The 12,967-nt window shown below is 45.5% G+C and overlaps 1 protein-coding gene across 2 annotated transcripts in view; it reads right to left on the bottom strand.

The window, feature by feature from the left end:
• Nucleotides 1-12,967, bottom strand: part of UBE2H (ubiquitin conjugating enzyme E2 H) — a gene marked incomplete at both ends in the record, with an annotated part of 40,390 nt that overhangs the window by 13,253 nt on the left and 14,170 nt on the right. For both annotated transcript variants that reach the window (XM_079549362.1, XM_079549363.1), the window contains 2 exons: nt 3,174-3,248; nt 4,167-4,243. In XM_079549362.1, coding sequence (XP_079405488.1) covers nt 3,174-3,248; nt 4,167-4,243 — 152 coding nt within the window. The remainder of the gene's footprint in view (nt 1-3,173; nt 3,249-4,166; nt 4,244-12,967) is intronic.

Below are 12,967 nucleotides of genomic sequence, written 5' to 3'. Positions count from 1 at the left end.
ACATCAATTGACAAAAGCATTACGAGCAATGTTCAGCAGTTCCAAAAACCAACTGGGCATTTTCCAGGGGGTTGGCTTTGCTTTAATAAACACATTGCTCAAGTTCAGGAGGTCTGCTGGAATTCTGAAGGTGGGGATTTGGTGACTGTAAGCAGAGCTGATCTCAACAGGAGCACTCAAGCCCAGAGTCAGTATGAGAGCACTGCTCTATGTAGGTGTGCACTCTTAATTCTCCTCTTTTCTTGCTAGGAAAAGACTCCAGCACCCAGGTAATACGGAATGGCACAGCAAAGCCTGAGCAAGAAACAGGTGATACCAGAAACACCAGAAAGCTGCTGCACCCTGGTAACCCTCACAGGAACTGCTCTTTTCACATAGGTCCCAAGGTGGTTTAGCTCTATAAATGCGTTGTCAGGAGAGCACTGTCCCTGAGGTGGCATCATTTAATTGGCAACAGTGATAATTACCAACCTGAGAAGGACAGGAAATAAATGCTATGAGAGGTGGGAGCTGTGGATGGGATGAGGGAGCAGAGATTTAACAGGTGGGCAAAGGCTCCTTCAAGAGACCGCAGCATCCTCAAAGGCAAAGAGGACCACTGCTCTTTTAGGTTTTAAGAAAAGCTCTGGGCCATCACAAGCCCTAAATCCAGAGCCTCTTCTTGTTCAGCTGTGCTAAGCACACGTTGGAAGAAAACACAAAGTTGAGCTGGGCTAAGGTTTCACCTACATCATACCCAGAGCCATGCTGGGATAAAAGCAATTGGAAGAGATTGGAGGGCAACGATTAGCAGTCATTTTTCCACAAGTGGCTTTCCAGAATGCGTGGATATGCTTCCAGCCATTGTGTTATTTGCTGCAAAAAGCCAATGCTATGCTGAAGATTGCATTTAGAATTTCTGAGGCTGAAAGAAAATGTTAGCCTACAGCTCTACAGAACAAGGAAAGCTGCTGCAAGAACAGTATTCCTACTTTAAGCTTCAGCATAAAAGAGTAACATATTAAAGGAATAGAAGCTGATTTCTTTCTTTATACATCCCAGTGACTTACACAGACTGTTTGAACTCTGTGTCATCGCTGCAGTGGGATCTCTGCAGTGCTGAGAACAGAAAAGCTGCAGACAAGCTATGCGTGTGCTTTAGGTGACCTTTCTGTCCACTCTGGGGCTCCAACATCTCTGAAATCCTTCAGATTTCTCCCCACTAACTCCTACCCTGCGTTACCCAGAGCTCAAAGCGCTCGAGGACATCTGGGTTGGGATTCTCATTCTCCCTGGAACTGCTCTCAGCTGATGGGGAGAGAAGAGGACCTTGTCTCACTCCTGAGCTTGTTTCCAATGATTCAGCAGGCTGGAGGCTTGTTTGGAGTTACTGGAGTTATCAGCACAGCCCAACTGCATGTCTGCCTACAGGAACAGTGCTGCAGAGATCGGAGTGGCCCAAAGGAAGGGGCTGAGACATTGCTTGGCTCTGGCTGCCCCGATAAGCTGGGCTGGAGCAGCTGAAACAGGAGTCAGACAATGAAAAACAAACCTTTTCCTGCAGCTGGTGGGGAGCTTCCCTGGGTCCCAGCGCCCCCGTTCCCCCAGTTTCTCTGCCCTGTAGCTGAGCTCTATGCCAGCCCTTGATCTAGCATCGACTGTTTATTCAACCTGAAACCTAAGCTACACACTGCTCTACCCAGGAGGGAGCCAGCAATGTTCTCCTGGGTGCCAGCAATGCAGCCCTGCAGCAGCATTCAGCCTTTTGGGCAGCTCAGCAAGAGGAGCAGTGCTTTCAGCTGTATAAACAGGGACTTGGAAGGCAATGCTGGAGGGGTCTGCTGAGCCCAGAATGGGGTAGGAAATGGATGGAAAGATGTTGTGCTAAAAAAAGAAGATGTTAGAAGGGACAAAGCAACTCAAAAGCAGGGATACAATGAACTTGAGCCAGCTCTCAGCCCAGACTGCCTTTAACTCCTCTGTACTCCAAAACCCTAAAGCTAAATCACCAGAAGTTCAACCCTACCTCCTCCTTCAGAACAATAACTGAAGTCTAAATCAAAAGCAATACAAACGCACGAGAGCCTCGTTTAGCTGTGTTGGCTTCCCAGGGTACTGGGAAGAGAGTTTGTTTTTGTGTTATGTCAACAAGCTTGATTCAAAATACACACAGGAAGAAAGAAAAATGATCCTCAGTAGACTTGTAGCAAAGCATTTAACAACAAAGAAACTGGAGTTTAGGGTTTTGTCTGCAGCCTGCTCACGTTTAGGACTGTCAGTGTGGGCACCTGTTTGTGAGAAGGAGAAATGGAGAGGGGACAGTGAGCAGCACTGAGTAACACAGTGTGCACCTCAAACAGTCTCCAATTTAGGAGGTTTATAGGAGATTTCAGAGCTGACTCAGGAAGGAGCAGAAAATGGTCAGTGTAGCTGCAGCAGCACCATTCATTGCTCAGCTGTGTGCATGCTGCTGTGCTTCAGTCCAGCTTGCAACAGAAAAAGAAAGGTAAAGGGTTGGGTAAAAAACAACACTGCTCTTTCCCAAAAGGCACAGTTTACTGTGGGAAGCAGACATTACTTCTCACACTCACATAGGATTTTAAATAGATGGCAGCCTTAAGCTGATGTCTATTTTAAGAAAACAGCCAATACTCATCAGCTCCAAGTCAGGATGTTGATATTGGATGGGACCCATCTGGTCCACCCCGTACAGTCATGTTCCCACATCACTTCTCTCAATTCTTCAGTCCCCTCTGATGCCTTCAGCCACAAGCACACCCTTCCAGGAAAGAAATGCCACAGCACTGAGTTACCAGCACTTATTCTGCAAGCTAGAATATTAAAATTGACCATTTGTCCATCTGCTCCAGTTTTTCAAGCAATAGTGGCTATTTACAGCCTAAATGATTGACGAAGTTTGCTACTACTAGAAGACATCTGAGTTAGATCACTGTTACTCAAGGGCAGAGATAGATGGATACAGTCTAAAGAACATTTCCTTATCAAACTTCCCATTTGCTCTCCAAAGTGAAACAGGTCCAACCAGTCTGGCCAGCTGCAATTCCTCTGCTGATAAGTCCCTGCTTCTATATTCTTCCACACAGGCATCACCCCGTCCAAGAGGACAACAGCTTCAGCCCCTGCCTTCATTCCCATGCACTTCAAGGTTGTGACAGAAAGTGATTATTGGTTACCTATAGATGGGGATTTGAAGGGGTATTTATCAGGAAGGTCGACTCTAACTTTCCATACTCCACCTTCATATGGTGCTGCAAGGAAAGAAACACAGGTATTAGACATGCATTAGACATGCTTCATAACTCAGGAGAGAATAAATAGAACAACAGCAATAAACAAAACACATATTTGGAGGAACACTCAAGTAAGATTTCACACTGAACCTTCTATGGTAAAAGCCTTCTGCCTGTACTGTCTCAGAAGAAATACTTGATTTTAACTTATACTGCATAAGATCTCTGCACAAAGGCCCAAGAGCCTTATTTTAAGCACAGAGTTTGAATAAGCTACTTAACTTTAGAGATGTTGCTAAATTAAGGCATGCTGGAGACCTGACTTGTAATCTAGTCAATGGAAAAGCAACCATCATTACCAACTCCACAAACATTCAGATGATGGCGATGCAAAACTTAAATCACTCTGGAAGAGTCAATGATTAATGAGTGCTGAAAGTCACAGCAGGGGGCTTGGTGGTCGATGCCCAAAGCTGTTCAGCACCAAGCAGTTGATCTACACTGCATTTCCCCCACCCTTGAGAGCACCACCTTCGAGAGCCACCACCCTTCACGTCTCACTCCCATTTGGATTTGTTCAACCATTCCTTTGCTCCAGACATCACAGCACTGAGAAATATGGGGATGGCCGTGATGAGCAGTTGGTTGGGACTCGGTGACCACAGTGGTCTTCTCCAACCTGAATGATTCTATTTAGGGATATGGTTTAGTGAGCATGGTGGGGATGGGCTGATGATTGGACTCGGTGACCTCAGAATCATTAAGGTTGGAGAAGATCTCTAGGATTCTATTTAGGGATGTGGTTCAGCGGTGGGGATGAGCTGATGGTTGGGACTTGGTGATCACAGAGGTCTTTTCCAAACTTAATGATTCTATATCCCCCCCCACCATGAACAGTTAGCTTCTTTTCACAGAAGAGATGTGCCATGTACTTACTTCCTTGTGGTCCATAAAACTTCACGACAAATTCATTGAGTCCTCCTAAGATCGTGACCTCGTGTTTGCTCTCAATCCTGATATATCAAGTAAAGGAAAACATTGAAGCAGAGAAACAAAACCATCAGCTCAGAGAGGAGCAACCTGCTGAAAGCCTGTGAAACCAAACAGTTTAAGCCCAAACATCCCAAGTACCTGACAGCATGCAATTTGAGCATCCTGACTGCTCACGCTGGATGTTTACCCCCCTGCCTGGATTGGAGAAGCTGAGTTCTCCTCGATTCCTACTCTGACAAATGCTGATGAATTCCATTCTACTTGGCTGCCTTCGGTGCTGTCAGATGGCCTCCCACAGCTACGATGCAAATGACAGCAATCTCATGTTAATTTGACTTGCAAGACCAAAAAACTCGGCGTCTTTGGAGAGATGGCAGAAGGGTGAGATTCTAAGGCTCCAGCTAAAAGAACAACAGTATTTTCCAACACCTAAAGGAAAGAATCGAAGCGCAGTGCTTTGGGTAGAAAGGAATACAAACTAAAAGGTGAGAGATTTCCATTCCACATAAGGCTCAGTTAAGACAATTAGCAGTGATGTTTTGGCACCCAAGCTTGCTGAAGAATTCTGCTACCACTCAGGGTTAATGGATTGTGAATAATATCCTACAGTGATTACCTTTCATCAAGAACCTTAATACAAATTATGAGGGAAGCACTGGAAACGAAGGGGGAAGAAGAAATCAAAGGTTTACCAAACTTCAGATTGCCTCAGCACCCCTGAGGCAACCCAGCTTTGAGATAAGGGGATGGCCATGAACCTTACATGCCCCTGACACACCAGGAACTGCTTGGGACCCAACAGAAGGAGCCAATAATTCCCATCACCAGCCACGATCCCACATTATGGTCTATGGGAAGAGGCTCATGGATCCCCAAGTGGCCCAGGAGCACGCACACATAGTCGTATATACAAGAAATCCAAGCTTCATCTGCAGCACCCATCAGGATTTACAGCAGTTCCTGACTCACGATGACTCTCAGACTGGAGAAGAGTTTTTCCCACACTTCTGACTCCAAAAGACTTTGGCTGCAACCACCTTCTTCCTCATTCTCATGGGGAGGGGAGAAAAGTTTACAGCAATTTGGGATAGGGAGATTTCTGCTAGCTGCTCTGCCCTGCAGCTCAGCAGCAAGGATCTCACTGCACCTGGCTGACACCTAGAGCAGCTCACAGTGGGCAGATCAATCCCTTTCTGCCTCAAGTTCCAAGTGATTTCTCTGCTACAAGTTGGATTTCTTTGCACATCCCTAAAGGATATCCTTCCACATCACCTTGTGGAAAGCACTGCGTTTTAAACACAGTCTGAATTCCTTTGAAAACACAAGCACTTGTCTAATGGATAACTATTCCACCTTCAGAAAGGGGCTCTCCCACAAACCCTTTGTGTGTGACGATGCCCAAGAGTGAAACGTTTACTACTGAAGTATGTTAACACTTACAGCAGCTTTGCAGATCAAGTTAAATACAAATGGTTTTAGTTAGGACTAAATCAAGTGCCACTTAATAAAAAACAGCTCTCCAAGCCTGATCTTCAGAACAAACTCTTGAGCAGCTGCAGCACGCATGCTATTCAGCTGCACAAGTTAATGCTGATCATAAATAAAAGAGTTTTCTGTGCTGAGACTCAAGTCCAAGTTAGAAAACCTACGAGCAAGTGATGCAGTGCCATATTTGATTGTTCTCCCTGTTGTGACAAGGCCCTTAAATCTCAATTAGTAAGAAGAAAACATGGAGATATGGCACTTGGGTACCTGGCTTAGTGGGTATGGTGGGGATGGGTCTCGATGCTTGGATTAGATGGTCTCAGAGGTCTGTTCCAACCTTACAACAGCTCTAATGCATTTTTCCCAGGATGGTTATTCTCTCAGCAGGACAGATGCAAGAAGTAGATGGGATGCAAACCTGTGCAAAGTCATCCTAGGATTTCAAAGACCATCAGCGTTTGTGGCAAAAACCACATAATCCTCACCTTATCTAATTCTACTCTGTTCAAACGAACTCCTCTGCGCCCAACATTGCTTATTGCTGCACTCACTATGTAGATTAGCAGAAAAAGAACAATCAGTTAATGGAAAAAAGCTTCACTATTCTTGATTCCAGTGGCAAATCCTGCTGGTGTGAACAGTCTGTCTTGTTTCCAGGACAGGACACACAATGTACGTACACTGGAGCAAGATTAGAGCTGTGTAGCCACCCTACAACTCATCCCATGTGCTCAAACATTGAATAAAAATACAGAAATCTCTTTCAAAATTCTCAGCTTGCTCCCACAAATCCAGGCAACTAATGGCCACCTTATCACCTACGTATACTGCTTTGACTTTGTGACAAATACAGTGCAGAAGTTGGGAGAGAAGAGCACAACCTGGACACAAGTGCCTGTTTCTGGTGGATAAGGGTTTCAACAGCACTACCTTAAGAGCAACTTAAACAGCAACCAGGAGGGAGTCCCGAGGACCTAAAGACAAATTATCTCAGCCCCACGTCTGTTAAGGGAGTCTTCAGTATGTGCTGCAAATATTTTATGTCATGACACGGAAAGCAAAGCCTATTTTCAAATATCAGTTCAGAAGAGGTTGCTAGGAGAGAGATAAAAGGGAATTTTTTTCTGCAGCTGATTGCAGGCTCCCTATATAATGCCTGAAACGTGCCAGAAACGCAAAGGCCAACTGTGCTACCTATTAGCATTATAGTAACATCCAGAGCCCCCTATCAAGATCAAGGCTCTATTGTTCAGGGGTTGAGCTAGTAGAAAATCATTGCTTCGGTCAGAATCAGAAGAGATTTAAAGCATTTTGTCCCAAAGCAGAATAGGCAAAAATACAACAAAACAACCCAACCACACAAATCTGGAGGGTTAGAAACTGACCGAGCACGCCAGAAATAGACCCACTGCTGTGGGTTTGCCTCTCACAGGGTCAAGTTCCCATTCCCTCATCCTCCCACGTGGCTTCGCGCAAGGCCACCCACTGCCATTGATCTGAAGCAATCCTGCAGGAATGAAAAGCTTTGTCAGGATACGGCCTTACCCCCAGTTCTCCCCAAAAAATCCCAGATGCACTTTGTGGCCAACAGATGGCCAGTCTGTTTGCAGGGCTGAGTGGTTTTTTTTCCTGGCAAACGTTGAGCCTAAATCAAAATAAAAAGCATCCCACTCTTAAGTTGCCTTGAAATTCACCTCGGTTTGAAGCCTGGGCAAATCAGTTTTCCAGCTACAAGTATTACACTGAAAATACTTGTGAGCAATCTGAGCATCCTGATTGTGCTGTAGATGTCTCTGTTCGTTGCTGGGGAGTTGGGCTAGATGGCCTTTAAAGGTCTCTTTAAACTCAAACAATCTGAAAACCCCAGGCTAACCACAATGAGATCATTAAAATCCATTGGTTTCCCCCCCCAAGTTAGTGATCCTCACTGCCACAGCTTTCAGTGCTTCTGGTGCAAGTACACTGCAAAGCCAGGTTGGATGGGGCCCTGGGCAGCCTGGTCTGGTATTAAACGTGGAGACTGGTGGCTCCACATGTGGTGGGGGAGTTGGAGCTTCATGATCCTTGGTGTCCCTTTCAACCCAAGCCATCCTATGATTCTATGACACAGCATATGAATCATGGTGGAGATATCCACAACGCTGTCAGGGAAACACTGGGGCAATTTGCAGTTTGTCCTCACGCACCTCAGGCAAATCCAGATTTTCCTTTGCTTGTATAGGGTTTGTCTGAGAATCCCTCTGCTCTGGAAGGCAAAACTCACCTAAATCCTACAGCAGAGAAAAGGGGAAGTGCACCACAGAGGCCCCACTTGCAGCAAAACGGCGACTGTTACTGCAACTGAAAGTGCTCTATAAGCTGAAAACCAAATGAATAATTGAAGAGGAACCTATGCTGGGTTGCTGTTATAGTTTGGATATGCACACTGCTGATATGTAATACGCTGAAGGTGGGACTGCGGATTTTGGGAGCAGAAGCTGCCACTTCTCCAGACTGGTTTGCACCCTTTGGAGCTCCTGATGAATTCTGTCTGGCTGTTCTGCACTAAACTTCACGCCAAGAAACTGAAGTAATGAGCATAAGGTAGAAAAGACAAGCCAGCCTTGTTTCCCAGAAGACATTTTGCAGGAGTAGTTTGCTATCAACTGATTCAGGATCAACTTTTTCCCTACAAAGAGGATACTCTGGGTTTCAAAGTGGTCTTCTTCCAGCAGAAGTGAAGGGAACGACCAACAGGCAATGCAAAGTGCATCCCACATCTTGCTGGGTGGAGCAATACCATCCTTATGCCCCAGGAGATGAAAGAACTCATTGTCCCCCACACACTGTTCCCTTGAAAAGTTTCAGTTTAAGAAACTTTTCTTTTAAGAAAAAGAGATAGGAGACAGATACGAATTCTTGCTGTCGAGAAAAAAAGGCTGGACTCAATTCATCCTTCACAATCAGATTAGATGAGAACACAATTAGTGTCGTTTTGACAGCAGACAACAGCACTGCAGCTCAACTCCAGCTATGCACTGCTGATTAGCGTGCAGCTCATTTGCATTTGGAGATGAGGAAGAACATGACACACACAAGCATCAGGCCCTCATTCTACCAGGTATCGTGAAGAAAAATGAGAAGATGCACAGAGCCAAAGAAACACCTTCTGATTTGCATCACAGCAGAGCTTTTCTGAGTTATATGGTCTGGTCAGTCCCAGGAGAACTATGATGAAATTATTTGAAACTGTCCTGTGCGAGCACTGCTGAAGAAAGGTTGCTATCAGTCAAGAAGAAGCTGATGGACAAGATTATTGAATGTGAAAGGAAAGAATCAGACCTGGTGGAAGGGATTAAGAATGAAGTGGAGCTGTTGGAGTAGGTCTGGAGGAGAGCCATGAAGATGCTCAGAAGGCTGGAGGACCTCTGCTAAGAAGGCAGGCTGAGGAACATGAGGGTTTTCAGACTGGAGAAGATTCTCTGATCTTTAAGGTCCCTTCCAACCCAATTTTATGATCTCTATGGTCCCCTCCAACCCAAACCATTCCAGCATTCTATAGTCCTTAAGGTCCCTTCCAACTCAAACCATTCTATCATTCTATGATCTTTAAGGTCCCTTCCAACTCAACCCATGACAGCAACACAACTGCAACATTCCCTCCACAAGCACCAGGAAATGAAATGTACTCAAATCTTAGTAAGAGAGGACACTGAACAAAGAGAATTTAAGTGCAGTTAGTTTATAACAAGTATCTGAGATAAGCAAATTTTTGAAATGGATCCTGGTTGGAGATAACACAGAGGGTGGTGATACACTGGAATAGGTAGCCCATGGAGGTTGTAGATGCCCCCCATCCCTGGGGGCATTCAAAACCAGGCTGGATGTGGCTCTGGGCAGCCTGATCTGGTGGTTGGTGGCCCTGCACATAGCAGGGGAGTTGAAACTGGATGATCATTGTTGGTCTTTTCAACCGAGGCCATTCTATGATTTTATAATGGTCAGTTTGAAGATGACATCCTATAGGATAGGAGTAGCAAGGCAGACATAATGCAGAGCAATGATACAGGAAAATAAGGCCTCCCAAAAGAGTTCCATAAGCTGCTCACCCGGTAGGAACAAAGGGAAATAAATGGGTATCTTGCACCCTCAGCCACCAAACCAGAGCCACTGCACGGCACAGAATTCAACGCGCTGACATTCACAGTCGCAGGAGAAACCAAAGTCACATCCAGAAGCCTTGAAGGCAGCAGTGTTCATTTACATGGGCACACACCTGCCTCTGAGCTGAGCCATGAGATACGTTTGCACTGCCACGGCTTCCATCAGGAGAAGTTTGTTACCATGGAGATTGTACATACTGGTGGAACGGAGTATTTAACGCACGAATAATAATCAAACTTCTCAAACAAGCGAGAAATTTCAAGTGCATTTGGAGTGAAACAGCAGAAGGAGAAAACACAATCGTTTCTTTTTCCAGTTGGGCTCAGTGCAGTTGATCACCTCTCTTTGAGAGAATTTAAGAAGCTGTAAAACCACAGAATGGAGAGCCTGGCTCCCAACACGTGCTGCACCTGACACCACGTCTAAGATTTAACCACAGGTCAGATGGGCATTTAACAAGAATATATCAGCTCTCCTGAGAGCAGGATGCTCCTCACACGTCCCTACCGTTGCAATACTTCACTTTTGGCTTCCCAAAGACATAATTGCTCTAAGAATATTCCTTCCCCACAAGTGAAGCTTTCTGTAGGCTTTACCAACATATTTTTTTCCACTCCAAGAAACCTACACAGTCATTTAGAAACTGCCACCTCGGTAACAGCAGCACAAAACCCAAAATATACAACATCTCCCCGAGCTGAAAAGCCCCTGGGATACGACATGTTTGTAGTCAACACAGACAGATGCAGAGGAGGTCAGCAGCTGAGCTCCTGCAAGAGCTTTCATTTGTGAGAAATCCAGAAATAGCTCAAGCTTTTGATTCTGAATAAGATGAAGAGCTTCGTAGGGGGAGGGAGAAAGTGTCAAAGCAAATCTTTTTTGTTCTGGTAAACTCAGAGCTATGCTGGGTTGAATTTGAAGATGCTTTGGCACTGGACTGTTACCAGTTCTGGAAATGGAATCTTCTTTTTTCCCCTCTACCAGAAATGAGAGTGATCACAGCATCACAGAACTGTAGGGGTTGGAAGGGACCTCCAGAGCTCATGGAGTCCAACCCCCCTGCCCAAGCAGGTTCCCTACAGCAGGTCGCACAGGTCGGCATCCAGGCAGGTCTTGAACATCTCCAGAGGAGACTCCACCACCTCCCTGGGCAGCCTGTGATGAGAATTGCTTTAACAGACACTTCACACTGGGATGTCTTGCACAAAAATCCCAAAGTCCTCTTCCAACACTACAGTAGCAGACGCCAAGAGCACATGGATATACCCCACAGTGTGCTTCTTGCTCACCAAGCTCACATCTGCATGGGTTGGGTTTTTCTGTTAATTGTTTTTGAAGAGTGTTGTAAATAATCAAGCCTTCATCTTCAGAATTGAGGCAGCATTCACACCCATTCACAGCAACAGGCAGAGCGAGCTGTGCTTGAACTGTAAACTGAAGCACTGAAGTGGATGGGGATCAGAACCAGAGGCAGGAACCAGATGGTCTTTGAGGTCCCTTCCAACTCAAGCCAACTTAATGATTCTATGACCTCACGTGGCACCATCGGGTGGCTTCAAGCTGAATTTCCTACCTCCTGTTAACAGCCCAATATGAAGTAACAAGCAATGCCCCTCCAGACCCACGTGCTTGTTTCGGGACACATCACACCGTGGCACCTGTGGATTTCTGTTCCTTCTTTACTAGAAATGCATGTTTTTCAAGAACGAGTTCAGTTTCGCTCTTCCTTTTCAGCAGGCAACGCACAGCGACTCACGAGCAAGTGGAAAAACCTATGGAACGAGCAACACCCATGGGGCTGCCCACCTAATATCAACACAACTCACTTTACATAGGTATGCCCATTAACTCAACACCATCGTTCACGGGCCTGCTGATTCAGCATCCACACCACGTAAGGGCACACCTGAAATCTCAAAGCTGAAGTTCATAGAATGGCCTTGGGTTGAAAAGGACCATCATGATCATCTAGCTTCATTCATTCATCTAGGCTTTGAATGCCTCCAGGGATGGCATTGGAACATTCTGAAGTCTTTACAACTCTAAAGAAAAAAGCTATCTCAGGAAAACACGCTCTTCAAGAGAAGCTCAGATGGGACTTTCCATACACACACAGTATTTGGGTTTTGATGCCCAACAAATGACCTGAGGGATAGAGCAGGAAGCTTTGTGCACCCACACCTGAGCTGGTACAGTTAAGACAACTGCAGTTTCCAACACAGAGCAAATGCTGTTTGGTCTCAGACCAAAGCAGGAGAAAGGGATTTAGGAACAAACACCTCTCAGTCCTTGACTACATAAAGCAACCAAAGCTTGCAGATGCTGTTTTCTTTCTTCCCAGGTCATCTATAATTAAAAAAGGTGAAAACAAAGTAAAATGCAACGTATCAGGAAATGAGTTCAGCTGTGCTTAAAGGAAAGGTGTAGGAGCTTCAGTTTAGTACACAAATACCTACAGCAACCCAATACACCACTGTCACCTCTATTAAACCATTTTTCTTGTTTTCTTAGCATACAATGGAGCACTGTAGTGCTTCCTCCACAGATTCATAGGTAGATCCAAGGTCCCAACGTATACAGATGAGATGCACAGTGGTTTTGCCCTACTTTTACTTTCTTCAGTCTACGCAGTCACTTGTGTTTAGGGCTTTGTTCATAAAGATGCATCCCTCTCTGCTTTCAGGTTGGATATGAGGAAAAACTGCTTCTCTGGAAGAGTGGTGAGGCAATGGAACAGGCTGCCCTGGGAGGTGGTGGAGCTGTCATCCCTGAAGATGAAGGCACAGATGGACACAGTCTGTGGGCATGGTGGGAGTGGGATGGCGTTAGACTCAGTTATCTTAGGTCTTTCCCCACCTTAACGATTCCATGATTCTTCATCTGGTCTCTAAGCTGAGGCTAAGTCAGGTCAACTTCCAACAAACACCAACAGAGATATGTTCCAAGGTTAAGCATGGGCTCCAGTCATGCCATTTCCCAACCATCGAGTCACTAAGCAGAACCATTGCACAGCTTCATTGGACATTGGCCAAACCACCTGCAAAGAGTACACACTTGTTTATCATCCTTGAAAATTTAGGGAATCAGCTTGGTGCTCCAGCCAGCCCTGCAGCAAT

This window comes from Tetrao urogallus (genome assembly GCF_951394365.1).
Source record: "Tetrao urogallus genome assembly, chromosome: 1".
In the NCBI taxonomy this organism is placed as follows: Eukaryota; Metazoa; Chordata; class Aves; order Galliformes; family Phasianidae; genus Tetrao; species Tetrao urogallus.
Note: the sequence above shows the minus strand (reverse complement) of the source record. Positions and strands in the feature narration are given on the sequence as shown.